The sequence below is a fragment of the Manacus vitellinus genome, unplaced genomic scaffold (assembly GCF_001715985.3).
Source record: "Manacus vitellinus isolate BGI_N305 unplaced genomic scaffold, ASM171598v3 scaffold_7_pilon, whole genome shotgun sequence".
In the NCBI taxonomy this organism is placed as follows: Eukaryota; Metazoa; Chordata; class Aves; order Passeriformes; family Pipridae; genus Manacus; species Manacus vitellinus.
In genome coordinates, this window is record NW_021940813.1 from 22674741 (window position 1) to 22702185 (window position 27445).

At 42.3% G+C, this 27445-nt stretch overlaps 2 protein-coding genes across 2 annotated transcripts; both read left to right on the top strand.

Moving 5' to 3' along the window:
- The first annotated feature begins 3751 nt into the window (after positions 1–3751).
- On the top strand, positions 3752–13394 carry F7 (coagulation factor VII). The gene is made up of 8 exons (XM_018084281.2): positions 3752–3890; positions 6097–6257; positions 6817–6841; positions 6933–7046; positions 7990–8130; positions 10476–10582; positions 11098–11218; positions 11411–13394. The coding sequence occupies exons 1-8, from the start codon at positions 3821–3823 to the stop codon at positions 11947–11949; spliced, it is 1278 nt and encodes a 425-aa protein (XP_017939770.1). The 5' UTR covers positions 3752–3820; the 3' UTR covers positions 11950–13394.
- Positions 13395–14255: 861 nt separating this feature from the next.
- Positions 14256–25449, top strand: F10 (coagulation factor X). Its single transcript, XM_018084280.2, has 8 exons — positions 14256–14388; positions 16461–16621; positions 18000–18024; positions 20523–20636; positions 21396–21536; positions 22136–22386; positions 23207–23324; positions 24121–25449. The coding sequence occupies exons 1-8, from the start codon at positions 14319–14321 to the stop codon at positions 24660–24662; spliced, it is 1422 nt and encodes a 473-aa protein (XP_017939769.1). The 5' UTR covers positions 14256–14318; the 3' UTR covers positions 24663–25449.
- The last annotated feature ends 1996 nt before the right edge of the window (positions 25450–27445 follow it).

Below are 27445 nucleotides of genomic sequence, written 5' to 3' on the forward strand. Positions count from 1 at the left end.
ACTGTGTGAACTATCTCCTCCTAGATTTTTTCAAAGGCTTGTTGTTACTTAGGGTGAAACCATTTGAAATCATTCTTCTTCCTGGTCACTTGATAGAGAGAGATGACAATAAGACTGCAATTTGGGATGTGCATTCTCCAGAAACCTGCAACACCTAGGAAAGCTGTGTTTGTTTCTAGCTAGCTAGTGGAGACATTGCTGTTATTTTGTTGGTCACATCCATTGGGATGTGGCAACACCCATCTTGCCATTGTATTCCCTAAAACTGAATTTCCTGTGCACATCCCTTGACCTTTACTTTGTTTTATGGCAAAACTGCCTTTCAGAAGGATTTAACTATTTTCTTCCCTTTCTCAAAAACTTCTTCTGCTGTATCATCCCACATGACGATATTATCGATACATTGCAGATGTTCCAGAGCTTCAACCTATTCCAGTGCAGTCTGGATGTGTCCATGGCAGATGGTAAGCCTGTGCTTACACCCCCTGGTCAGTCAGCTTCAGCTGTACTGGACACCCCTCCAAGTGAAATCAAACTGGAGTGTGAGTAGCCCCAGTGCTTGTTAACAGAATGTCAGCAGCTTCAGAGCCTGTTGCTGGGATTTGAATCCCTCTCTTCCTCCTTTGAGTAGCAGTGCCTGTCATGGGGTTTGGGGCCAGGCTGGTTTTAAGGGTATTCAAAGGATACTAAAAACATTTAAAATTTTCAAATGCTACTTTAATCAGTCTGAAGGGCTTCTGAAGATGGAAGACAGGTAGGCAGGCAGGCACCGAGGGAGGGAGGAGTCTCCTCAATAGATTGGTTCCACAAGGAAAAAAGGGTAAAGGTGTAATTTTTAATAATCCCCAATAGATGGCTCCCGAAATACAGAGCTCATGCCAATGCTGAGAACACATCAGACTAGTTTCACAACTAGCAATTCTATCAGACTGTAAGCCAATACTGTGAAGTACAACAAAATTACAGCCATAGCCCAGGCCCCACAGGTGATGAACACCAAAACAGCAAGGAAAGGCTGCAAGTAAGGTATTGCATAACACAACCCTGAGAACAAGCACAACCACTCTGATGGCAAATAAACCAACATTGGGACCAGTCACTATTAAACCAATGCAATGAAAGCTTATAATGAACTTAATTTAATATGCTCTGGTTGGATCAGTTGTTAACTTTCCAGGCCCCATATTGGGCACCAAGGGGGCTGTTGTGGTTTAACCCCAGCCTGCAACTAAGTACCAGGCAACTGCTCACTCACTGCTCACCTCCCTATGGGATGAGGAGGAGAATCGGGACAAAAAACCAAAGTAAAATTTGTGGGTTGAAATAGGAACAATTTAATAATTAAAACAAAATACAATAATATTAATAATACTAATATAATAATAATAACAGTATAAAAAGGAGACACAAAGAGAGAGAGAGAGAGAAACCCAAGAGAAGCAAGTGATGCACAATACAATTGCTCATCATCCACTGACCGATGCCCAACCCATTCCCAGGCAGCAACTGTCCCCTTCCAGCCAACTTCCCCAGTTTGTCTACCAAACATGACATCCTATGGTATGGAATATCCCTTTGGCCAGTTTGGATCACCTGTCCTGACCATGCTCCCTCACAGCTTCTTGTGCACCTGCTCACTGGCAGAGCATGGCAAACTGAAAAGTCTCTGACAGGGTAAGCAACAGCCAAAACATCAGTGTGTTATCAACATTATCCTCATACTGAATCCAATACCCAGCACTGTACCAGCTACCAAGAAGAAAATTAACTCTGTCAGCTGAAACCAGGAACCTTGGGGTCTAAGACAGTAAAAGGAAAGAGGGCTCTTTAAAAACATAGCTCTTTAAGCAAAGAACTGGTCCAGCTGAAGTTAGTAGGAAACACCTTTGTGATGAGATCCCTGAGTGTGAACTTCTTGATCTGTAACATAGTCCTGGGAGTGCTGAATCCGTGGTGACCCTCCTCAGGTTCATCCCTGATGGAGCCTACTTGCATGAATTGTTTTTGGAAGAAGGATGGTCCCCATGTGAATTGACTCTTGTTCCCAGCACTTGGTCTCCTTCCTGGGCTCTAAAAATAATAACTGAGTGTTCCCAAGAAATAAAAGCAAAATCTTTCATGTTTAAGGGATGCCAAGAGAGGAAGGAAGACAGAATGAAAATACTGCATCAGTCCTAAAGGATGTACAGGATCTGCACATTATGAAGAAAGCAAGGGAGTACTATGGTGCAGAGATGCTGCAATGCCACTGTGGAGTGGCAGCCACCTCACCCACCCCAGCAGGGAGATACCCACCCAGCCTAAGGAAATGCAGGGAGTGGAGGGCATAAGTGCAGACCCAGGCTGGCCTCAGGTACGGAAGGCAGAGCTTCATGCTCTGATCTGTGTGACTCATTCAACTAGATGGGCCAGGTCTTTCCCCAAGAAGATGAGACAAGAAGAAACTTTCAAACAGCTCCAGCAAGCTTAGGTTTGGTCTTGCTAAGCTGAACGCACACTTCCTATTTTCAACTCACTTGCCACAGCCAAGTTAACAAGGATTGTGTTGGCAGGCTCTGAGGCATGGAGAGGGTTCCCAAAAAGCAGCATAGGGCTGCTGTAGCTTCTTTTGTATTCCAGTAACTGGCCTCTTTCCTCTGCCTGGGACAGCACTGCCCATCTGTTTCCAGCTGTCCCAGGAACAGGACTGCTGGGAATTAGCCAGGCTGTGATCCAGAGAAGTGCCCGGATGCTGCCTCTTGGGAAAGTGGTTCTGAAGCAGAACAGAACATCCAGCTATGTGCACCACCACTAAACAACACGACTGCATGCAAATAGCCAGGAGCCTGACTTTCCTAAGCAGTCATGACTTCTGCAGGAAGTTATGCTGAATGTTGGAGCAAAGTGAAAATCCAGCTGTTGCTTTCCTTTGCTGTAGCATTCAGATGCAGGGGTGACCCTCTTTCCTTTCCACACAGGAAGGGCAGAACAGCCTGGAAAACACATTGCCTTTAGGCAACGCTTCACTTCTCATAGACAAACATGCTCTTTACCTTGCTGCTATCTTAAGTAAATATTTCCCCAAGAATGTTGTCGGCTCTCCAGTCTGATGCCATTAATTGATTTCCATTAAATCAGAGGACTGCTTATGTTCCAGATAAAACACTGTCTGCAGAGTAGCTCCTGAAAGCCCTGTTGTTAGTAATAAAGTACAACGTGGATCAGCTCGGCACCTCTTCCAGCTACTCCAGCTTGTGCAGGCTACATGGGTCTGGCAGTAAAGATGGAGAGAAACAGCGTAGGATGTCTCTTGCTGGTTAATTAGTGTCTCCAAGCAAGTTCTGGCACAAGCACAGAGTTTCAGCTGGTGATAGAGAAATGGGAAAAGACAGATGGCAGTGGTTCCATCATACTCCAAAGCACTGAAAGGCTGTATCTTGACTGCCCATGCAAGATAAATATCACATCACTGCTCTCTGCATGTGAGGCTACAGGGCCAAGTTAATGTCTGTCCTATGGATGCAGGGTCCCAGCATTTCTGTTTGTCATGAAAAAGGTGTGTTAGATGGAAAATGAAGGCCCAGGGGTAGCAGTCTGTGTAATCAGCATAGCCTTTGCACAGGTCAGGAGAGCACGCTTCAAAACCAAGCTCCCTGCTTATGTGAAAAGGGCACATGCAAATCCTTTGGCTCAGCTCTCCAGGCTGTCATGGATCTTTTGCTGTTTCCACAACTCGCCGGCCCCTCCTCTGGCTCCAAGCATTTGAAGTTGAGCTGTTTGTCCAAACAGTCCTTGCTGAAATGTCAATACACTACCAGGACACTGGCTCATAGGGTTCATCATGATTTCCAGGCAGTGTGTGGCTTTGTTTCTCTGCTTTCTGCTGCTGATCCCTCTTTCTCTGGATGCAGGTACGTTGCAGGATATGGCTGTAATTCTGTTTACTGGCAACGGACTGCTTTCCCGTTACCGAGACATAATTTCCATTGCAAGTTTTGAGTTGCTTGTTTTTCCTGTCTCCGGCTGTGCCTGTGGTATTCTAAAGTTCTTGTTTGCTCTCAGTGTGATGGTTCCATGCACATTTTCTGCCAATTAAGGAAAAGCACCTCTAGATTGCTAAATGAATGTATTATCTCGATGCACAGATAGCGGGCAAACCACCAGCTGTCTGCCCACTGCATGAAGAAAGGAACTGTGATTTATTGTTTTATCGTATTGAACTGGGACATTTCTCAAAGCAAAGCATCAATAGCCTGTCATTCAGCTGATGAGTAATTAAGGAGGTGAGGATCCACCCTATTTCAGCAGCAGTAGAAGGCAGAGAAGAGGTGGTGGCTTCAGTGGCTCCAGTATGTGTCTTAAAATCAGCTCCCATAGTAATAAAGTAGATCCAGTGCTTTCAGATTCCCAGTTAGCCATTGACTGGGTCTCCTGTGTTGCAGTGAGGAAAGGCAGAAAAATATGTAGCAAAGCTAAACGTGTTCCAATGCAAATAAGTGGAGAATACCAAAATAAGAACAGGTGAATGTTCCCAGCCATACACCCAGGTTCGCTCTTCCATTAGAGTCTATGTCCATGCAGTGATACATGTGCCATGTATCTGCAGCATAAGGTTAATTAAAAGCCCTCAAGGAAAGCCATATTAAGTGCATACAGCCTGACTTTGAAATCACGGCAGAAAGATCCAGATGACATTCCTATAACGATCAAATATTTATTAAGCACCCTAGGATACATTCAGTGCACACCACACAATACTTTATCCCTTCAAGTAACTTTGAAATATAGAGAAAAATTACCACTATTTTGCATGTAATTCAGCAAATATTCTGATTAGACACATTTATGAAGATGCCTCACCAGACTGGAATAAACCCTCTCAGCATTTATGTTTGTGTGTATGTTGATGGGGACACACATGAGTCTTGTCCTTCAGCATCCCTCAGGGCCCTTCCAGAAGGTAGAATGTAACTCCTATTCTTTCAGGGGTCATGTAGTGGAGAATGTCCTGGGGAAAGGCAGGTGACACACATCAAGCTTGATCCCCAAATCTACCCACAATCACACGTGAAATAGTTTAAGTGCTGAAATTTAAGTTGTTGTCATGAAACTCCAGAAGCTCCCCTACTGACATAAAGGAAAAAGAAAAATTGATAATTTCAAGACTTGTTCTTGTAGTACATGGAGAAAAAGTACACCGTAGCACTGAGAATTCTCATTCCTTATCCTGAATTATACTGGGCATAGCTGTGTGGTGTGCTTATATCCTAAGGCTGAGGAACAGGTCAGCATGGTGAAGTGTGCTTTCAGTGCACGTTTCTGTCAGTTGCAAGTTGATGTAGCTCTAGGAAATGAGCTCTGCTGATGCCTGCTATCAAACCTGTGTACTCAATGTCTTCCCAAAGCATGGCATAGCCACACAAGGAGAAGACCCCTCTGCGGCTGTGGTCTATAGTGCTGACAGAAGCTAGGAGCCATCTACAGGCTCCACTAGGAAAAGTAATCAGCACTGTCCAGCTTTCCTATGTACCTTAACGTAGGCTTTTCCACAAAAAACTAAAGATAATATATTAAAGCAGTGATTTTTAAATTGTGGTTTACTAGTGGTGGGATAAGTTCCTTCTTCAGGTCCAACAAGTGAAGGAGTGTGAAATAACATGTGACTGTGGCTGAAGGGATGACTGTGGTCCACCTGTCACCAAATGACTGTAGCATGTACAGAAAAATAAGGTTTTGCCATGTACATTGGTACTAGATAAAGTGACACAGGCTTCGTAGCTGCTACAATTCAAAGAAACTACTGCAAATGTCAAGATGCGTGTGACGTACAACAGTACCTTAGGAGCCACTGGCGTACATGCAACACACATACATACAACACTGTTGTAACATGCCACCTTCTCCTAAGCTCTGGGCTCTGTAAAATTCATGTGTTGTCACTTTATCTGTAAGGCAAAACAGAAAGGAGGCTCCTTCACATTTGCCCATCTCTTTTCTAAAGTGTCTCAGATAAAAAACCTTGGAAAGCAGAAAAGCTTCCAGAGGAAATTGTCCCCAGATCTTCTCTGTCTGGCAAGCACAGCTGTATGACAAACAGAACATGCCACTGTTTTTCAGTCTTTCTAAAGCAGGAAGAGGCAAGCAGCATTTTGCAAAGGCAAAGACGAGCCAACAGCTTCTTTGAAGAGATAAAACTGGGGTCACTAGAGAGAGAATGCATGGAAGAAAAGTGTTCCTATGAGGAAGCAAGAGAGATTTACCGGGATGATGCAAGGACAGTAAGTAAAATGGGCCTGGATGAGTGAGCACTCATTGTCATAAGGACTTCCCCTACTCAAGGGTTTGCTTTGACATTCTAAACCATGAGAGCAGAAAAAGCAGTTAGTGTTCTGCTATTTGCATCTTTGTCTTGTATCTATAGGTAGACACACATCAACAGTGAGTTACAGGCACACTGCATAGGCCATCCTTGGCAGTATCCATCTAGGGAATGCTCTCAGAGTCATCTCCCCAAACCCCAAATTCGTGCCCTGACAATACTTTAAATTGTTGTATTGTGCAATATATTCTTCAGACAATCCCACCTCAACTATACAGAGGTTACTTATGGGTAACCCATTTGTGTCTGTAATTGAGTCCCCTTTGCTACTGGTATATGAAAATAACGTACAATCTAGAAAATTATGTAGGGTATTTCATGGATATTAACTGTCACGAATTATAAAGGCAGAAGGGGCATCAGTCTGGCTTTCTGTAACCCCTCCTGTGTGACAAGAGCAGTAAGACATAACTTGAGTTAATTTTTCTTTAATTGAATCTCGCATCTTTTTCTTCTAGAATGAGTTCTGGCACATCTATTCCGGTATGATTATTCAGGATGTTCTAACAGCTGTGAAACTCTTCCACTGCTGCAGCTCTTTGCATGAGGTGGACTGACACTGAATATTTTACAGACCCTAACCAGTGTGACTCCAACCCCTGTCAGAATGGCGGGATTTGTGATGACCAGTTTCAGGATTACGTTTGTCGCTGTCCTGTTGAATACGAGGGCAAGAGCTGTGAAAAAGGTCAGCTTGTGGCATAACATAACGAAATAAAAATGCCATTATTTATTCAAATTCAAGGCACTGAGATAAGTAGTAACAATCATTATCATTCAGGAGTTGGACTTGATGATCCTCCGGGGTCCCTTCCAACTCAGGATATTCTATGATTCTGTGATTCTGCATCATTCTAGCTATGACAGCTACTGTTCATAGTGCTTGTGGTGTCGCCTGATGGAATTAACCACCTAGCAGTCAGGCACTGAAAGGCAGCAATATAGTTACTGCCCTATAATGACTTTGTAAAAGAAAATAAAAATTGCCTTTTGTGTACCATCTGAGAGAAAAGGAGGAATTTTTTTCTTACCCAACTTCTGAAGTTACTTTGACTTAGAAGCTTGATGTATTATGTGAATAAGAACTACACTGCATATGCATGGTACAAAGCCTGAAGGGATGGGTCCAGTGGTTAATGAAGTTAATATACATATTTCCACTGGTTTCAGTGGACACCTCACACTGAGTGTTATACCTTCAGAACACCCAGAGTCCAAGCAAGGGCTAGACACTCATTAAGTCTAACCAGGCAGCCTCAACAGTAATCCCAGAGCATCCTTCTGCTAAATGGATAAATACAATATAGTTATAATTTTTCAGTCATCTATTACGATGGCTAACACACAATTGCAACACCTTCGTACTTTAGACAGCTCAGCTACTGTATAAATGCAGACTGATTTAATTTTAGGTGTATGTTTCTTAAGCATAGCCTTTTATTCCCTAATTCCTGGAGATCCAGGCTTACCTAGCTTTTCACAATGGAAGATGCTTCTGATGCAGTCAGTCTACATAAATCACAGAAATCTACTTTGCTGCCTTGCTTCTCTGTCAACATTTCAAATGCAATTGATTCATGTTAAGCACAAAAATCTGTCTTGAAACCTAAATGCTCTTTGTCTGACTTTAGCTGTGGCTGACAAACTCAAGTGCATTTTTGACAATGGTGGCTGTGAACAGTTCTGTGCTGATGAGCAGTCCGGAAAACGAGTGTGCTTCTGTGCAGATGATTACACTTTAGCGAGTGACAGCGTGTCCTGCATCCCCCAAGGTAAGACTAGCCTGATGCTACGTCTAAGCCAGCTCTGGAAGAAAGGTTTTCAACATGTGCACATCAGGAGGCACAAGGTATAACCCTTAGATATCAGCTCCCCACCTCTTCTTCACAGGCAGAGTCCCAAATAGTACATTTAGGCTTCTGGTGCAAGTTAGGCATCCCAGTAAAGCAGCTGTCAGTGTGCACACCAAGCAGGGAGCCTTCTGAACCTCTCTTTTCACTCCTCTGGGAGATGGGAGATTCAAGTTTGAACATCCTATCTGCTCAGAGTTAGGAGAGAGATGAACCTGTCTCCTCCTTTGAGAGCATGCTCACCACTAGTCAAGTAGAGAAGAACCGAGCAGTGGAGACAAGCTCATGGCAGCAAGTGGTCAGGGATTTGGAGTCAGGCTGAGGGGTTTCTGGTAAATGGAGGGGCTCTGAGCCTCGCAAGTCCTTCTTTGTTTTAGCTTACACCCACAGTGTAAGCTATATCTCATGGGCAGCATTGTTTTACTGTTGTCTCTCAATCTGAAATTGTGGCTGGATTTTATCACTATATTTATTTCAGTGCAAGGGTCAAGAGAGGAAGAGGTCTACTAAAAACAAAAAAAACCCAGTTATTTTCTTTTTCTTCCTTCCTTCCTTCCTTCCTTCCTTCCTTCCTTCCTTCCTTCCTTCCTTCCCTTTTCTTCTTTTTCTTCTTTTCCTATTTAGTAGGAATAATACATTTTTGGTATTACTATAGACACTGTGGCTAGATATTTCTCTCACCTGACAAGGTCAGTTTCAACTGGGACTAGGGTAGTGCAAGTTAATTATTTTTCCAATACATAAGCTGGCATCTGACTCTATTGCAGATGCCTAGTTGAATTACTTTATTAGAGGGGAAAAAAGAGACCCCTGGGGAAATGAACATAACAACATAATAGATAGAGCTGTAGGGAGCATGCTAAGTAATTCTGAGGGGTGATGCCCCCCTACAAACACACCTCAATGGAGCACTCATGCAGAGAGCTGATGACAACATAGCTGTCAACAACAGCAATTTCATTAGAAAAAAATGTCTACTAATCTGCTTATCCCTTATTAACAGATCGTGCAATACCACATGGTGGGGAAGGTGCTTTTGTTAAAAGCTGAGAACAAAGAATTCAATATTCCCCACAGGCTTTTCAGTGTGTCTTCCCCTCTGAGGACGATGTATTTATTGCTGCTTGCTTCTTGGGGACCAAAACAGCCATAAAGCTGACCACGTGTTGCAAGTAGAGAAAACTGTGCAACTGCCAGGCTGCCAGTCCTTTTGTCATCTCTCACAGTGGTCCTTCTTCTTTTGGGACATTGGCCCTTTTGCACTGCTGTCCTGCATACAAAGTTAGAGTCTATGGGTCTGTGTTACATCTGTTCTGATCCTTCCCCAGCTGCCATCAAAAAGCTACTCCTGTTTCTCCATACCTTGCCTGTACCTGTAAAAGGCTGATGCTGTCTTCATATAGCTGAAGCCCTGGCTCCCAAAGTGGTAGAAAGAGAGCACTCCTCTTCACAGCATTATCACAGTGTGACTGCCAGACAGAAGGGATGGTGTTTTGTTACATCACAGACATATGGCACACAAAAAACCCCAATGGTAGACCTTCTTTAAAGGAAAATTCAGTTGGGTGGAAGATGTACTGAAAACACCAAGGCTTCCTCTGCACTGCAGCTCAGTCACACGTTCAGTCAAGATTTGATTCTCTTACTGCTAGTCTTCACATTCTTGCTCAGAGTGAAAACAGACCTTAGATTGACTGAGATGTGAAGTCCAGAAGAATCAAGGATTCTCTGGACACAAGCAAACTAGGTACAGTCTGTGAGAGGCATACAGAAGACACAGTGTCTGCTCTCAGGACATCTTTGGGTCTGTCCAAACAAGGGATGGCAAGCTGCCCACCCCATGCTTAAGCCTCTCTCTGACCATACCATGGATGCTGGGCACTTGGTACAACTGAATTAAAGTCAGCGGGGTCACTGAAAATGTGTAGACTACAGAGTCACTTCTTCACTCCAGCCTGCAGCCTACCTCATACTCTTGAGATATATCTTAAGCAGATATAGTGTTTGCAAAGTCCTGTAGTAAGTGAATATGTGTCAGTGATAATGTATAGGCCTGCACTCTATTTCTTAGAGCATTTCTGGCTGCTTCCAAACAAAAAGACTACTTACTTGCTGAGCTGCTTTACCTTAGTTGAAACACTGATTTATAGTCTGGGTATGGGTTCTCAAAACTAACAGTTTCACTGAAATTTTGCTGTGAATTCAGTACAATAAAATCACACTTGCTGCCCTCTGTTGTTATTTTCTTTTTAAATTTTTTTTTCCAGTGAAATACCCATGTGGAAAAATACCAGTGCTGGCAAAAAAAAATTCAACTGCACAAGGGAGAATAGTAGGTGGTTTAGTCTGTCCTCCAGGTGAATGTCCATGGCAAGTGAGTCTTCAAAAATTTTTCATTGCTTTTATTTTTTTAACTTCCTTACAAAAGTGCTATCTTAAATTCATTGTTTTAAATCTGTTATGTTAAAAATTAATTAAAAGTACGATGTCTGGATAAGTGAATTCCCTCTTCGTCCATAGCTAGCAGATATACCTGTTTCAGTCAAGCATTTTAGCTTTGTTTTGGAGTGCCTGGTTTCATTGGAGTAGAGTAGTAACACAGCCACCTCTGTCCTCTGATACCTTAGTCCTTAACGTTACTGCTGGCAAGAATTATAGTTGCAGCTTGCAGGGTTACACTCTTGGCCATAATAGGCAAGGTCCATACTACAAGATGGAGACAATGTCAATTTAGGAAGACTCCCTCTCATAAATTCTCAATAAAGTCAGCACAGTATTCTCATACACAGTTGCATACAGTGTCAGAAAAAACCAATATGAAACCCATCACTACTGAGATTCAGATCAAGCACATTTTATGTAAGACATAAATTTGCTTTATGTTGGCAGGCCCTTATATTGCATGATAATAAAGAAAAGTGTGGCGGTACCCTGCTTTCCCCGGAATGGGTGGTCACTGCAGCTCACTGTTTGGACTATATCCACCTTAACCAGCTTCGTGTGAGGTTGGGTATGTATTCTCCTCTCCTCATCTTGTCAAAGTGGTGGCAACTTCTCATCCTGATAAAACCAGAGTTAAAGGCTTTGGTAGTATAAGGGAATTGTCCTTCATAGGTGTCAGACTAGAAGCACTCTATCTCCTTAAACTTACAAGGAATCAAGGAGCTCCCTGATATGACCTGTGATTAATAACTTTTTCCAGGTGAACACAAAATAAATGAAGATGAGAAAACTGAGCAAGAAAGTGGAGTTTCCAGGATGATCATTCATGAAGGATACACGACTGGACAAGTCAATAACGATATTGCCCTTTTGAGTCTGGAAACACCGATGAATCTCACTGACTATGTGGTGCCAATATGTTTGCCTGAGAAACGGTTTGCTGTGTATGAATTGTCCTCTATCAAGTTCTCCACAGTAAGTGGATGGGGACGTCTATTAGATGGAGGTGCCACCTCTTCTGTTCTGATGAGAGTTGATTTGCCACGCGTAAAGACACAGGAATGTGAAAAGGAGACCAATTTAAATATCACAGAGAACATGTTCTGTGCAGGAGACCTGTCTGGAGCTAAGGACGCCTGCAAGGGAGACAGTGGTGGTCCTCATGCTACAAAATACAAGAACACTTGGTTTCTGACTGGGATTGTCAGCTGGGGAAAGGGCTGTGCTGTTGAAGGCAACTATGGGGTTTACACAAGGGTGTCCAAATACATCAACTGGTTGAAGAAGCACATGGACTAAAGATGTTGAGCCAGAGCATTTCCAGAGTGTGCTATTGTCCCCCAATCACTCTGTGCCATTTTCCTGTGGAAGCATTCCTTCATTATCTTAGATATGTGGTACCCCTGATACCCACACCACTATTAATGATTCGAAGCAAGCCCAATGCCTACTTGAATACACAAAATACATTCCTTATCGATATTGTTAGTAAACTTGTATCTTATCAAGCAGGCACAGAAGAACCGTAACAAATCAAACTCAAAGTCCCTCTCGTTTTGCATCCATTTCTGCTGAAGGACACAGCTAGACGCTGAGAGAAAGACTGTCAGCTATACATCATAATCCTTCCTCCAGCTATCCTCTCAGCTTCTGGTAATCAGTGAAGTACAGACTTCCTGAGTCAGAAGTTGCATTAGACTGAACAGTCATGAATGAACCTGCTGTCTGTAATTGTATGCAATCTCCTTTGAACACATTCATGTGTCTGGCTTTCACAACTTCCTATGATACGGATCCTGTAATATAATTATGAAATAGCAGAAAAAGTAGAAAAAATGTTTCTTTTAGATTGTGTTAAAGTAGCTTTCTCCAACAGTTGCAGTGGCAACGAGCTTTGAGGGATAGGAACCTTAGACATTCTCCAGAACAAGAAAGCTGGAAAAAGGTTGATTCCACATTTACAGGTTTGCTATGAAAAGTTTATTTCAGTCTTCTTGCATCAAGTATTATTGCTGTAGGGCTATAAAATGCAATATTTAACCCTATATTTATGGGTGGTGAAGAATACCATTGATTTAATCTTATCTTTGCCTTGCTCTTGTTGATAAATAGAGCACAAATGAAAGGGAACATTTGTTTTGTTTGTCGTCCAGTATAATCTAAACTGTATTCTCTATACTGAGATCTAAAGTCAGAATAAAATAATTGTCTGACCATATGAAAAACGCTGACCAAATACCATTCACTAAAATCTTAAGGCATAAATGGTAGAACTTGAAACACTCTGAAAACACTATCAATTATAAAATTTGAAAATATACCTTCTAATCTAAGCATGAAAACCATGAAAAGGTAAGGGAGATAAAAATTATTAGGAGATTAGAAAACGGTTTAGCAATCTTATGCAAAACTTATACCCAAGATCATTTAAATAATGTGGAATATCAACTCAATCACAAAACCTTATCAGAGAGTAGGACAATTACAGTTGATATTACTCTATTATTAGGGAAAAACATTGATATCATCTGGCACATAAACCATGCAATACTAAACATCCTATAACCTGTTTTACTGACACAGAAGAATGGTATACTGTTCATTTAAATAGTGAACTGAACTGGGAAAAGCAGCAAATTTCAGAGAGCTGAGAAACAAGAGCTCTTACAGTATGCAAACATATCCTTACTCCGAAAAGAAGTCCCATCCCAGGGAGGAAAGTGACTAGGAGTAGTGGCCAGTAAATAAAGTCATTTAGATGAGTGCAAAATCATCCCTGAAGACCCTTGAAGATAAAACAGTTTGAGTTTTCCGTGGTCCATAAAGAGATTTCTCCTCTGTAATATTCCAATGTAAATACTAACATTTATGAACAAATCATCATCTTGCAGAAAAACAGGTAAAACGCTGAAAGAAGTCAGTAGTAATAATATAGCTGCACAGTGACTTTTTCAGAACAAGCTGGGGTTTAGATATATTTTTAATATAACAGCCTGTTTAAGCAAGCCAAGAAGATGAAGGAGACCTGGCAGCTGGCTCTGGAAGTACCAAAGACAGGGGCTCCACAGCGCACTATGAACTCCCCCACAAGATAGGGGAGACTGAGGCCAGCTCCCAGCGAGCACCATGCCGAGGTCACTGATCCAAAGTGCGGAACCATCGGCTTACGGGGTTGGGATGTGGGACACGCGGGTGGGAGCTGCCAAGGGTGCTGGGCTGTTTTGAGGTAAGATCCCGGCTTAGCCCAGAGCCGGGCCAGGGCGGCACCAGCTTATTGAAGTGGCGAGTCACTTCTCCTCCTCCAAAATAAAAGATAAAAAAAAAATAAAAAAAAAAAAAAAAAAGAGAGAGAGAGAGAGAGAAAAAAAAAAGGCTGCGGCCTTGGGCTTTGAAAAAATAAAGAAAAAACGGAAAAGAAAGAAAAGTCTCATCCCCCCGAGTGAGAAATCCCGCCGCGGCTTTCCCCCTGCCCCGGCGCTTCCGCTATTTCTGGGCCGGGAGAAGGCTTCCGCTATTTCTGGGCCGGGAGAAGCACCGCCGCTTCAGTGTCACCCCGCCCTAGGGGGTGAAAACTTCGGCTCCCGCCGTCCCGTCCCGTCCCGTCCCGTCCCGTCAGTCCCTCCCGTGCCCCGTCCCCGGGGGCCATCAGCGGGGCGCTCCGCGCTGCCATGGCCGGCCGCCTGCTGCTCCTCCTGCTCTGCGCCGCGCTGCCGGGCCAGCTCCGCGCTCAGGAAGGCGGTAAGGCGGCACCTTTCTCATTTTTTTGGGATGGGGGAATCTCTCTTCGGAACAGTCTTCGGGGATGGGGAGGAGCTACCGGGCCGAGAGACGGTGAAAGGTCGATGCTGCGGGCCGGGGGCGCTCACCGGGAGAGCGCCGGCAGCCGCCGGGAGGTGCGCTTCGGGGACAGGGAGCTGCTGTGGGCATCTCGGGGGGCCAGACCCCAGGGATGCTAAGTCCCGCTGCCGTCCCCGGGGACTTTCCTGGGATGCTTCGTCTTCCCTTTTTTTCCCCCGGAAAGTGGGATTGCTGTCCCTCCCCACCGTTTGCAACTGGAGCACAGCTGCCCTCACACCCTGAGGTGCTCACGTATGTGAAGGGAAGCCTGGCCAAGCCTTGGTTGGGTGTGCTTGGCCGTGGAGGTGACTCCTCTGTTTGTGCCACCACCATGCTCAATGCCAAAGTCCAGGGCAGCATCAAGAAGTGGCCTTTCAAAAGTTGTTAACTCTGCCTTCGGTGACTCAGGCCACTTACAATTTAAAACAAGTCTTTAGCATATTTCTGGAACATCCTGCTTCAGTTATCCAGTGCCTGTTGCTCCTTGGTGTCTCTGAAGAAGGAAGCACGATAGAAAGCTTGGGAAAGAGAACGACCAACCTCAGAAGACTGATAAGCTAGTTCAAGTTTACAAAAACATCCTCTTATGTGGGTAGTGTGAAAGCAAAGGAATATAGAGGCGATAACCCCACCAGCTGTGTCCTGTCACTTCCCTGTTACTGCAGAGAGGGATTTAAGGGCAAATAAGATAGCAGGTGAATGAACTAACAGTCACTGAGCTGCAAGTTACAAGCACTTTCTGCAAGCCTTCCTTGAGAGGAACTGTTTTAAAGTAAGCAGGGCTTGAAATTAAGGATGGGATTGCTTAATATAAATAGCACAAACGGAATTTGTCTCCGTTTGGCTGATCCACCAATTTCAATGAAAGCAGAGTAAGTCACCTCTCCGTTCACTTGGAGGATATTAGGGTATATGATTACTATCAGCAATTTATTTATTATTGAATTAAGCTGCAAGAAGGGTGCTCCTGAACGTACGTGCAAGCTGTGCACTGAGCATAAGGCATTGTCCTTGAGTCCCATCTGTAGCACAGTCTTCCACACTGTGGTTGGAAAGTATTTTTTTGGTGTAAATTCCAGATGGTAGAACTTGATTAAAAGCCAACTTCCAAACTCTTCACACTTGCCTAGAACATATGCTTTTTACAGAGTAATTGGCCACTTATTTCATCCAGTGTTGGTTTTGTTTTTCCTGCCTGGTAATATGTGCACAAGTCACTGGAGAATAATGCTATTGCTCACATAGCCACATGCCTGAGATGAGTCCAACACCTCTGACTCTCCAGCTTAAATCAACAGCTACCTGCATCTTTAACTTGAAAGCAGCAGGTCTTAGGCTTCTGTCACACCAAGCTTTTAAGAAATAAAAACAACTCAGCAAACCGACTTCAGGCTGTACTTTCCTCCTAAAGCTGATGTTCATTTACTTCTGCCTTTGTTAAATCTTAGAAGGCAGCTGCCTTATCAGTACACATATCAGTAAAGCAGGAACATTTCTACAGGCACTTGAGAGGTGCTGTTAAGAGGGCAGAGGATCCCAGTGCAGCACAGTAGGATTTAGGGTGGTGAAGGGCAATAGAACTCATACATGGGCTCTTCCGGTCTGTTACTAGATACACTGCTTTGTCTTGAGTTTGTGTGGCATTTAGTTTCTGCATCACAAGCCCCTAGATCAGGCAGTTATGTTGCCTGATGGTCAACTTTAAAACAAAATTGAGGAATGCAATCTCCCTGGAGTAGGAGAGAATTTTGGGGACCTACATTTTGTCCTGGGGCTACTGATTCTCAGAGAGAGATTGCTCTGAGATCCTGGAATGTATCAGCCTGTGTGAGGACTAACTTTACAGGTAACGTTATGTACTGGTAGAGGGGTGAAAGGGTCTGTTTTGGTTTTGTTTCTACCTCACTTATTTCTAATGACTCTTTACCACCACCAAATGTTACCCATCTGTATCATTTTTCTCTTTTATCTAGTATTCATCAAGAAAGAAAATGCCGACAAGTTCTTGGAAAGAACAAAACGTGCTAACTCTTTCTTAGAGGAGCTGAAGAAAGGGAATATTGAAAGAGAATGCGTTGAGGAGCGCTGCTCAAAAGAAGAAGCAAGAGAAGCTTTTGAAGACAATGAGAAAACTGTAAGGATGAAATAATATGAAACATAGATCTGTACATTTCATGTTTAAAAATTACCATTCAAGTCTTTTGAGCTGGGCATCAAAACTCACAAGTTATTCACAATCCCTTAACACAAAGAAAAAATAGTGGTTGATTGTGGTTGGAATTGCTAAGGCATAAATGTCTGCCAGCCCATCTTAAAGCCTCCATCCTTTTACTTGTTCTGATCTGTTTAATTGCCACTGAGAGGCATTTGACCTTTAAAGGCTTTGATGCTACCTATCAGTGTTGGAAATATGTTCACCCTATCTGGGTGGCATAGCTGAGTGCCATGACTATGGTCGAGACAATCCATTGGAAGTCTGAGAAAGCAAATGCTGACATGGAACTTCATGGGGGAATTTAACTGAACTTAAGCAGTTTTGAAGTGCTTATCATCTTTATCTGAATTGAGAGAATGTATACTGTGGACAGTTCTTAAATACCTTACTGTTAACTGGAATGAAGTTTGTATCTGTGACTTTTGTGTCACCTACCTTACTCCAATGGCTTGCTTAAGACAGAAATGTGATCTGTTCCCAAGCTCAAGGGAAAGTTAAAGCAATGGGGCAGCTGTGGAGACTGGAGTCAGTAGAATAGGTGGTATTTTAAAACTTGAAGTGACTTAGTAGTGGAGGAGAATAGGGAACATCAACTGTAGCTATGTGGCTGTTAAGAACAACCCTGGAACTGGAGTTACGGCCAGATTCATTTCCCTTTAGTATTACTTGATGGCCAGAATGTTCTTGGAGTGGCACTGAGATGTCATGGGTGCATTGCCAGTGTACTTCAGAGCATAAATGTTGACTTACTATGGCAGAACCAGCACAGCCTGTTCTACCTGGTGACCAGATGTCACTGGAAAGGACTGTCTTGGACAGACAGCATACCTGGATTCCTCAGTGCAGAGGGAAAGGAGAACACAAATCAGACAAAATATTTTTAAATGTCAGGATTTATGAGGTTGTGATTGATGAGAGTATGGGGTGGGGATGGAGACTGAAAATTTGGCATTATGGGAAAATAAGTAAATTCAGTCAAAACTGATAGAAAGACACAGTTATGCAAGAAATGAAGTGGCTTATCCTGAGTCACACTGTGGTATCTCTAAGGACTTCCAGACATTTCTGAAAAATGCATGAGACTTGTTTCTGTACAGCTGGGCAATATGGTTTTAAGTTATTAAATGGCAATAGCAGGCTGCAAGATATGTACCTATCACTTAAATATTTCTTTTAACAATTGTTAGCTGCAAATATCCTGTGTATGAAAGGTCTAATATTTTTCTGAGGAATTTAGTAATTCTCATTCAACTCTTTCTGTTTTCTTTTATTCTCCATTTTCCACACCTACCTTTAGGAGGAATTCTGGAACATCTATGTAGGTAAGAAACACTTTGTGTTTGTTTAGTGGATTAAACTTCCTCACTGCAAGGATTGAAAGGATGCACCTCTTAAGTAACCCCTTCCTGCTCCCTTGCTTCATCTCTTTTCACTCCAGCACACCCTCACATCGTGTTTCCTCTGAAAAAAGAATCTGATATACTGAGTGCTTTTGCTTGAACCCAGTCATTTCATTTGCAGACAGGTTTCAGCTGCCTCCAGTTGCTGAGCTGATCTTTGTCCTCTCAAAAAAAATAGTGGCTCTTTGCACACCAAGGACAATCACAAGTAGAAACTGTCTGTGTGGCTCTGCCAAACAGTTTTCCTCCTGAGAGGCAGCCCCAGATGGGAAAATTCAGGATACAAAGAGTTACAGATGAGAGTGTCGCTTAAATGCCATAACTAACATTAAGTTGTGAAACTGTATCTCACAGTTACTTACCTGTTTCCTGTCACCTTCCATACCAGAGTGGTATTGATTCCTATATTATAGAGCATTTTGTGGGATGTGTTTTCTACAGAACGGTTTGGAATTCAACGAAGTTATGCCAGTAGATCAACAAATACTACCTAACAATCTTTTCAGTTTTTTTCTAAAGGTGTGAGTTGTACGTATTATCTAGTGTTTGTAAGCACTATGCAAGGACAGATTTTTAATGTATTAGTGCTTTGTAACATGTTCTACAGAAAGTATGTGTCCAGCTTGCATTTAGGAGGAGTACTTCAAAAATATTGACCAAAGACAGCTCAACTTTGTCCTTTGGAATCTGCAGAGAATTGAAAACAGTTACCACAAAGAAGATGCAGACTTTCACAATCCTTTAAGCAGGGGAAGAACTCTACAACCTACAGGCTGAAATTTCAAGGAAAGCTTGCGTCAGTGTTGCAGTAAACTGGATTGGAATATTGCAAACCATTTTCTCATGAGAATACAAGCAGCAGAACATCAGTGCCAGAGCTCTTAGCGGAAATGCCAATTTCATACATTTTAAACCACAGTTCACAAATGCTTTATGGGTGTTCAGAAGTATTGAAAACCACAGCTACCCTCAGCCAAGTTACTAGAACAATTTGTTCTAGCTTCCTTTTTTAGTAGGGGAATTTGTGCAACATTGACATAAAACTCACTACTCTGGCACTTCAGAGGACACAGTAACTAGAATCTGTGATGCAGGCCTTGAGTCTGTCTTTCTTTTGGTTAATATTGGTCTTGCCTTCCCTCTTTTGAGGATGGACATCAGTTTTCAATGCCGCTGTGGCTGGAGCATTTGGAGATCTGTTGGTTTTGGGCACATGCAGGTACAGAAGGGATGGTGATGTGTGAGTGCAGTCTGCACAGTCTGCAAAGCCCATCAGTTGTTCCCTGTGGCAAGTAGAGCTGTAGCAGCTGAGGTCACAGTCCAGAAACACCATGCAGGCAGCAAGCTGGATCCTTAGGATGAGTAGTTTCTTGCATATTGTCTCCTCAATGGGCACTGATGTTTCAGCTGCTCCAAAGGGGGGGCAGAACAGGTGGTAAAACACAGAAATTCAAAGAACAAATCTAAAGCAAGGATATTAAGGAAGTGTCTCTCTTCTGAATATCCTGCTTTTCTTATCAAACAGTGCAGCCCAGGGAACACATGTCGCGAGGGAACACTAAATGGAAAAGACCGTGTCAGTGAGCACCAGTGCAGGAGTGAGATACCTTTGTGGGGATGGGAGAAAGGGCTGCTCCATGGAATGTGTCTCCAAACACAGTGCAGCCTCCCTGTCCTCCAGGTAACTGAATTTGTGACATAATTGTGGCTGGGGCCCTGGAGTCAGGTCAGCCAGTATTGTCTAGGTCATGGAAAGGAAGAAAGGCTGCAGAACTACCTTTCAAATGTGGGAGATGCCAGCGCAGATGTGGGCAGTGTGAGGTAAGAGCTGATATTTTGAGGCTCAAGCTCACGCCTCACCAGATACAATGGGAAAATTTTGGTGCTTCTAAGCAGCACAAAACATGGATTTTGCAGGGCTTTGTGAAGTGTTGAGGTTTTATTATCTTCTGATTAATATGCTGGTGGCTGTGTCTTAAATGGAGAGCTCTACAGGCAAAAGATGTTCAGAAGGGATAAGTTGACCTTAAGGAAATAAAAGTTTAGGCTTTTTAGGCAGTAGTTGCAATGTAGAAATGTCCCATCTGCTTTTACAGGCTTCACTGTAAGTTATATATGCTCTTGACTACAATGTATTACTTTATCTTTCTACAAAAAAAAGCTTGTGTATGCACTGTCATACAGTACCCACCAAAAACAGATTGCAAAAGTGAGGATATGTGTATGAATCATTGCAGGTTTGGAATGATTGCAGTTAGACTGCAGTTAGATGGTTTGTTCCATCTGGAATGTGGCAACTCACAGGACCTGTATTTTAAAAGGAAGGATAAAAGGTGACTTCTTAAAACTGACACCCCTTCAGAGTTCACTGGAAATACTTGCACTCTTAGAACAATTTGGTGTTTGGTTTGTTTTTGTAGATGGGGACCAGTGCAGCCCAAATCCTTGTCACTATGGTGGCCATTGTAAAGATGGAATTGGTTCCTACACTTGCACATGCTTGGATGGTTATCAAGGCAAGAACTGTGAATTCGGTAAGTTTCTGCTTTGGAGAACTGTGGCAGTGAACTAATTATGATGGAACCTGTCTGCATGAACTGGAATCCCCAGAACATGTGGATAAAACTAAGAAGCATATGATTCTTATAACTCATGTCAAAAAACCTTTATTCCAAGCTCAGAAGTACAGCCTCCCTGCTTAGCTCACACCAGAAAAAAACTAAGAAAACAGATTTCAGCAGACAATGCAGAGACTTTTTCAGGTTTGCAAGGAAGCATATTTTGCATAAAAATCCTTCCTGAGGCTCACTTCTGTGGCATACAGCTGCTTCCCTGACAATATCCCACCAATGGAGGTGGAGGGTGTATCAGCAGCCCAGCAGTAAGAGTGGAGGGTGCAGAACTGATGTTCAGGCCTGAGACTGAGGGGAGTGATGAGGAGTTGAGATTTTTAGGGCAGGAGGGAGGAATCGTGTGAGGGTTTACTAGTATCTTCTCTATTAGTATTTTATTCATTTTTCCCCTGACAGCTTGTCTCTGCTTTTCTAAGCTCACCATGACATGGCCACTGGGCCCACTTGGACTTGGCAAGTACGTTTTGTATGGTGGATGTGGCTGCCTTGTAAGGCACAAGCTGGTGTTCACCACTCATGTTATTCCTAAGATGTACTTCAGATATTTTGCAGATGTAGAGACAGATCCCTTTTAAGTGTGCATTTTGTTTTGGAGAAGTTTGAGATCTTCTGTGAAGTCAGTGTTTATTTACAGTTTTTCTCCAACCATCTCTTTCCTAGTCATACCAAAGTTCTGCAAAATAAACAATGGTGACTGTGAGCATTTCTGCAGCATCAAAAAAGATGGACAGAAGGATGTATTGTGTTCCTGTGCAGATGGGTATGTCCTAGCAGAGGATGGCAAACACTGTGTTTCAACAGGTATGAAGCCACATGATAAACCAATAACAATTATGGTGAGACTTTTTTCACAGTCAAGGGATGTCTTGGTTCAGAGTTGAAGAATGTCTTTTGAAACATCAATATTCTACATGAGATAGATTTAACAGTGAGTCCAACTGTTTTTTATTTCCAAAGCCTTCCATTTGTGAGGTGATGTGATGGACTTGATCGATATCTGGCTGTTTTAGAACCCTTTGTAAGGTGTGTTTCACAGAATTACCACAGTAAATTCTGCTGTTGACAGGAGAAAAGTGATTGCAGTAATAACTCACTTACTTAAACACTTACATGCCATATAAAATATCTGCTTGCAAAAACTTACTACTTTGCTAGAAACTGACGATGTTAGATAATTATCATTGGTACTATTAACATTTGTTCATTTTTGTTTTATTTTGGTAGTCCTGGACAGAGGGGTCAAACATGGGCTCGTGATATTGGTTTTAATATCCTTTATAACTAATAACACATTGCTGCTGTGAACCATATTATTTCACTCATTTTCCTTGGTGTTTCCAAGGAGTTTTCTCTTGTGGGGTTTGTGTCCATCTCCAATTTTGACATTCTTCTCTTCACAGTAAAATACCCCTGTGGAAAAGTTTTTGTGAGAAGAAAGAAAAGGTCGGTTCTTTTACCTGTTGATTATAGCAGTGTAATGAGTGATCAAGAAGGCCCTCCCACAAACGAAACAAGCTCAGAGGACGACATTGTTATTACTACAGAAAGCCCAACCCCCCAGACTGTAAACAGAACAAGCAGCAAAAATCCATATGTTGATACCAGGATAGTAGGTGGGGATGAATGCCGTCTCGGTGAATGTCCGTGGCAGGTAAGTCTGGGGTGTGTGCCCTGCATGTGAGCAGAGTGTTTTTCTGAGGGAAGGTGTGCAGTGACTTCTTTCCTCTGGCTGCCTTCTGAATGTTCCCCGTGTACTGCCAGTGGTAGTGAGATGTAGCTGAATTGTGTGAACTGGGCACTTAGATGTGCTGTTCTGCAACTTGAGGCCTTAAAGTGTCAAAATGAAAGGCTTTGTGACATTTTAGATGGAGCTGCCTAACCTATTCCCACACAGGGCTTTTGAGTCATGGTGGTCTGCCAGGCCATTTTTGCATGTTACAGTCTGGTTCTGTTTGAGAGCATCCACTCAGGGAACACACCCAAGAACATGTCAGATAAAGCGAGTGTTTTACTTTGGAAATACACTTCTGTGTTTTACTTTTGAGTTTGGGCCAGCCAAAATGAATTCCAAATACATTCCAAAATGTATTTGGGAATAGTAAGGGGGAGACAAACAGGAACAGAATTTGGACAGGAATTCTTGGGGGTGTTGAGTCCAAGGGATGGGGTGATTTGGGGGCTGCACAGTCAGTCAGTCAGTCAGTGTCTAAAAGACAGTACTAAGTACTGTGAGCGCGGTAACATGGAATCCAAACGTACTTCACATAAAGACAGTCGAGACTCTGCAGCAGTACAAGCTGATCTGTAGCCTCTTCACCCATGAATATAGTATTAAGAGAGACCTGGAGGGCCCCATAGGTGTTGCAGTAAGAAGCAAATGTGTGGTGTGCAGAGAAATCAGTTACCTGTTTATAGCTCATTCACATTAAATTGCACTTCTTAATTTTGCACTTACCTTTTTTATTTCACAGGCTGTGCTGCTAAATGAGGAGGGAGAAGAGTTTTGTGGTGGAACTATTCTGAATGAAAATTCTATACTTACTGCAGCTCATTGCATGAACCAATCTAAAGAAATCAAAGTTGTTGTTGGTAAGGGGTTATTTATTTTACTTCTGCAATGTTTGAGCATGTGTTGCAGCTTCACCTTCTGTGCTCTAAATGTCGTGCGAGATGTACTCATTATTTTATGTGTTACGGTTTGTTACATTTTTGTTGTTATTTTGCTTTTTCTAATTTCTTGTTACTGTGGGAGTCCTCCTTTTTAACAACAAGGACAGCAGATGTGGAAAATTATAATGGTGCATCCCTTTCTTCTTTGCCAACTAGTTGGAAGTGATTAAAAACAAATGTTTTATAAATGTTTTATAAACATTGATGGCTATCAATGTTTTCAGCAGAGCAGTGCTTTTTCAGAAAGCTTGTCATTTCTGACACATCTGAATCATCCACATTTGTTCCTGCAGGAACACTCAGGAAATCTATGACACATTCAATAGAGGGCAAAGGAACAAACTCAGGTTATGGTTGCTTCACTTCTGAGCTGGGACACTAGATCAACACAACTTTATCTTTTCACTGTTTTAGTCTTGACCCAGACCATGTTCTCGTCTCTAAGTCAGGCTCAAGCTCCTTTAAGAGATTCCATTAGTTTAGCTGGCTTGGTTTGTGCCTTTACGTAAACTGGTACAAAAATCTCTGTAGACCAAAACTCAGGACCAAAACTGATCCAGTTGCTGCTAATAAATATTGCCTACATTTACTTGTATTGTATAAATGCTTAGGCTAAGTGTTAGGAATGGGTATACTAGTCTCTTCCTCTATCAAGGTTGTTCTTAATTTCTTATACTATCTCCACATTAATGACTCTTTTAATAATGTTGTACAGGTGAAGTGGACAGAGAGAAGAAAGAACAGTCTGAAACGATGCATACTGTGGAAAAAATAGTTGTTCACCCTAAATATGTTGCTGCGACTTATGATAATGACATAGCCTTAATAAAGCTGAAGGAACCTATCACATTTTCGGAGTACATTATCGCAGCGTGCCTTCCCAAAGCAGACTTTGCTAATGAAGTTCTGATGAACCAAAGATCTGGGATGGTTAGTGGCTTTGGGCGTGAATTTGAAGGTGGACGACTATCCAAAAAACTGAAAGTGCTTGAAGTCCCCTATGTTAATAGGAACACTTGCAAGCAGTCGACTAACTTTGCAATAACAGAGAACATGTTCTGTGCTGGTTATGACACAGAGCAAAAAGATGCTTGTCAAGGAGACAGTGGAGGCCCCCATGTAACCAGATATAAGGATACTTATTTTGTTACTGGAATTGTTAGCTGGGGAGAAGGATGTGCAAAGAAAGGCAAATATGGTGTCTATACCAAATTGTCCAGGTTCTTGCGTTGGGTAAAAATGGCCTTGAATTTGTAGTGGTGGTGTGTCTCCTGATCCTTCTGACAGCTTCCTAGGTGCAGATTTTGTAACAGAAACTTTTTTTTTTCCACATCTCCTAAATTTATTTTGAGAGCTGATTCCTTAAAGTTATGGTGCTGCTTCTATTTGTATTATCCCTGGCTTTAAATCACATATGTGTGGATTGTGAGTAGTGTTTTGAATTTGTTGAATGGCGGAATTTCCCCAAACAAAATGGTTGCTCAGTGGGGTCTTTTGTTTGCTTTAGGTATTTTTATATTGCCATTTTGATTCTTGTCTGTTGACTCAAGTGCTTCCACCAGAGGCTCGTAAACATATTCTAAACAATCACTAGCCATGATGAAAGTGGGCAGGACAGGACTTCAATTAATCCTCGTATTGCAACCATCTGGCTCAACAGGGAGTTTGTTATTACTGGAGCTATTTAGATTGTCCCTTTGGATGTATTCAGAAGAGTAAGGGAGCAAGGGAGCTTGCATGGCAAAAGCTGAGACACAAATAAATATTCAATGTATGATTGAATAATAACCATATGTTCCACAGAATGGCCTACTCAGGTCACAGCAACTAATTAAAATAGCGGTTTGCTTTATATGGATTGTAGTTCACCTTAATGTAAACATTGCTGCTCATCAGAAAAAAATTTATGTGCATGTTCATTGTTTGCTGTATTGTGTTGTGGATTGTGTATGGCTGAGGATTGGAAATCTATTTTTCTGGGTGTTTCTGTCAGGTACAATATTGATGTACACCAGCATTTGAAATAAAACACTCTTTCTTCTTCGCTCCTTTTTTTTTTTTAACAAACCCAGACCTCTCAGCCTGTTACAGTTCATCATGTGCTCTACACCCTAACCATCCTGATGGCCTTTCCAAGGCTCCTCCAATCTGTGATGTTCCCCTGTTCTCTGAGGAATACTGAACTTCACCAGACCCCTGCCACTTATCTCTTAGGGTTTGAGCTGGTACTGGCTGGTTTTGTATAGCTGGTGCTGTAAGCAAACCAGGCTGACAAACTGGAAATACAACTCTGCAAAGCAGTGAGGTATTTCTGCAGTCAGCAGTGATTGTGGGCAGGAAGGTTAGTGAGCAGGTCAGTTACCCCATCTTGATGGTCTTGACCTGCATAACCCCTCAGTGGGCTAACTTCAATGTTTACTCACCAATGTTTGTTCCCTGGGTTCTTCTGTCCACTGCATTTCTATTCCTCTCCCTTGTCCCACTGGAGCCTACCCCTGTGCTCCAGGGTGAAATTTGCTTCTTCAAAAGAAAACCTCAGGCCTAGATGCTACCAAAATTCTATTTACATACTCCTGCTAAGGGCTTTCTTGTACTTCGTTGGAGCTTGAGGACTGAAGCAAAATGCAGACTGGGCTGTATGAGGTGTTGAGGCAGCTGAAGGCAGGACCTCCCTCTGGCAATGGTAGCAGTAGCTGGTGTGGGTATGTATGTTCTTGTTGAGCCAAGTGAGAGCAGACACAGAAAAGGCAAGAGAGTGACAAAAGTCCATGTTTGTGTAATTATTTGTCTTTATTTGTGCTTTGTGGACTAGGGGACATGAGTGAAAATTGGGCAGCTTTGCTGTCTTGCCCTCCTTGCTCCCATTTGTCAGCTGCAGTGTAATGATATCCAGGTGTAAGGCTCATGGGGAATACCATTTTGGACTGAAAGAACAGTGTCAGTGTGAAATACGGGGTCAGTAGGTTGATAAGCAGGGCTTTCAAATGCACAACACAAACAATGGACCATTCTTCATGTTCTCAAGAGATGTGATAATTAAATAATCCTTCATATCCATTTATAAGGTGACAAAATGAACCCCACAAGATGTAACAATGAGGGGGGAACAAGAACCCTACCCCATCACTCATTGTGGTTGTCTAACAATCATCACATCTCCACTTGATGAAGCATCCCATCTGTCTTTCAAGTTGGACCCTGAGGTGCTTCTCTTTTCATCCAGTTTATGAATCATACTGCAGACATGATGCCTGCCATGTTTAATTTTGCTGTAAAAGTCATTTGGGTATTACAGAGGTCTGGTTGGAGACAATGGAACAAACACCTGAGTCATCTCCATTACAAGTGCTGTGAGTTAGAGGTAGATTTTGACATTCCAAAGGTGACGTGGGAGAGGTACTTAATGGGACATGGGTTGTCCTGACTGTCTTCAGAATGTTTAATGGAAAATTTTCAACATACATACGAACATGTAAAAAGCAATTTTGAGTGCACTTGTTTGCATTTAATTTTAATCTATAAACTAGAAGTAGCTGGCAATACAAAGATGGAAGATGACTTTAATAAAAGTAACTGTAAAAATGACAGAGCTCATTAATGAGAATATATATATTAAAAAAAAGAAAAAGAAAATAAATGTATTAATGTATTTTTAAAAGAGAGGCTACTTCTAAAAACCCTATAAAACCCCAAAGTGTTTAAGGCAGTGTCTTAACTATCTCAAGGTCAAGAAAGGGCAGGAGGATTGATTAAAACTGTGAGCTCTTTCACGACCTCCAGAAGGAAGCACAGAAATACCTAGATCTGTATAAAGAACTGTAACCATCTTGGCATAAAACTAGAAAGCTAAGGAGTAAGCACATTAAGATAAACATGATGTGAAAATCAATAGCTGATCTAAGTACAGAGATAATGGAAAAAAGCCCAAGAATGTTAGTCTGTGCCCAATGGAGAAGAAAGTCTTTCTTCCTTAAAGTACCAAATTACTTGAGTCCACCAAGGAGAAAAGAAACTGAGTTGCACTAGTCAGGAAAAAAAAT

Excerpts from the sequence above, each read along its gene's own strand:
- F10 (XM_018084280.2), top strand. The coding sequence starts at position 14,319 with ATGGCCGGCCGCCTGCTGCTCCTCCTGCTCTGCGCCGCGCTGCCGGGC. Across the intron at positions 16,622-17,999 it reads TTGAAGACAATGAGAAAACT|GAGGAATTCTGGAACATCTA; the intron begins GTAAGGATGAAA and ends ACCTACCTTTAG. Across the intron at positions 23,325-24,120 it reads AGAAATCAAAGTTGTTGTTG|GTGAAGTGGACAGAGAGAAG; the intron begins GTAAGGGGTTAT and ends AATGTTGTACAG.
- F7 (XM_018084281.2), top strand. The coding sequence starts at position 3,821 with ATGATTTCCAGGCAGTGTGTGGCTTTGTTTCTCTGCTTTCTGCTGCTG. Across the intron at positions 3,891-6,096 it reads CCCTCTTTCTCTGGATGCAG|TCTTTCTAAAGCAGGAAGAG; the intron begins GTACGTTGCAGG and ends ACTGTTTTTCAG. Across the intron at positions 6,258-6,816 it reads ACCGGGATGATGCAAGGACA|AATGAGTTCTGGCACATCTA; the intron begins GTAAGTAAAATG and ends TTTTTCTTCTAG.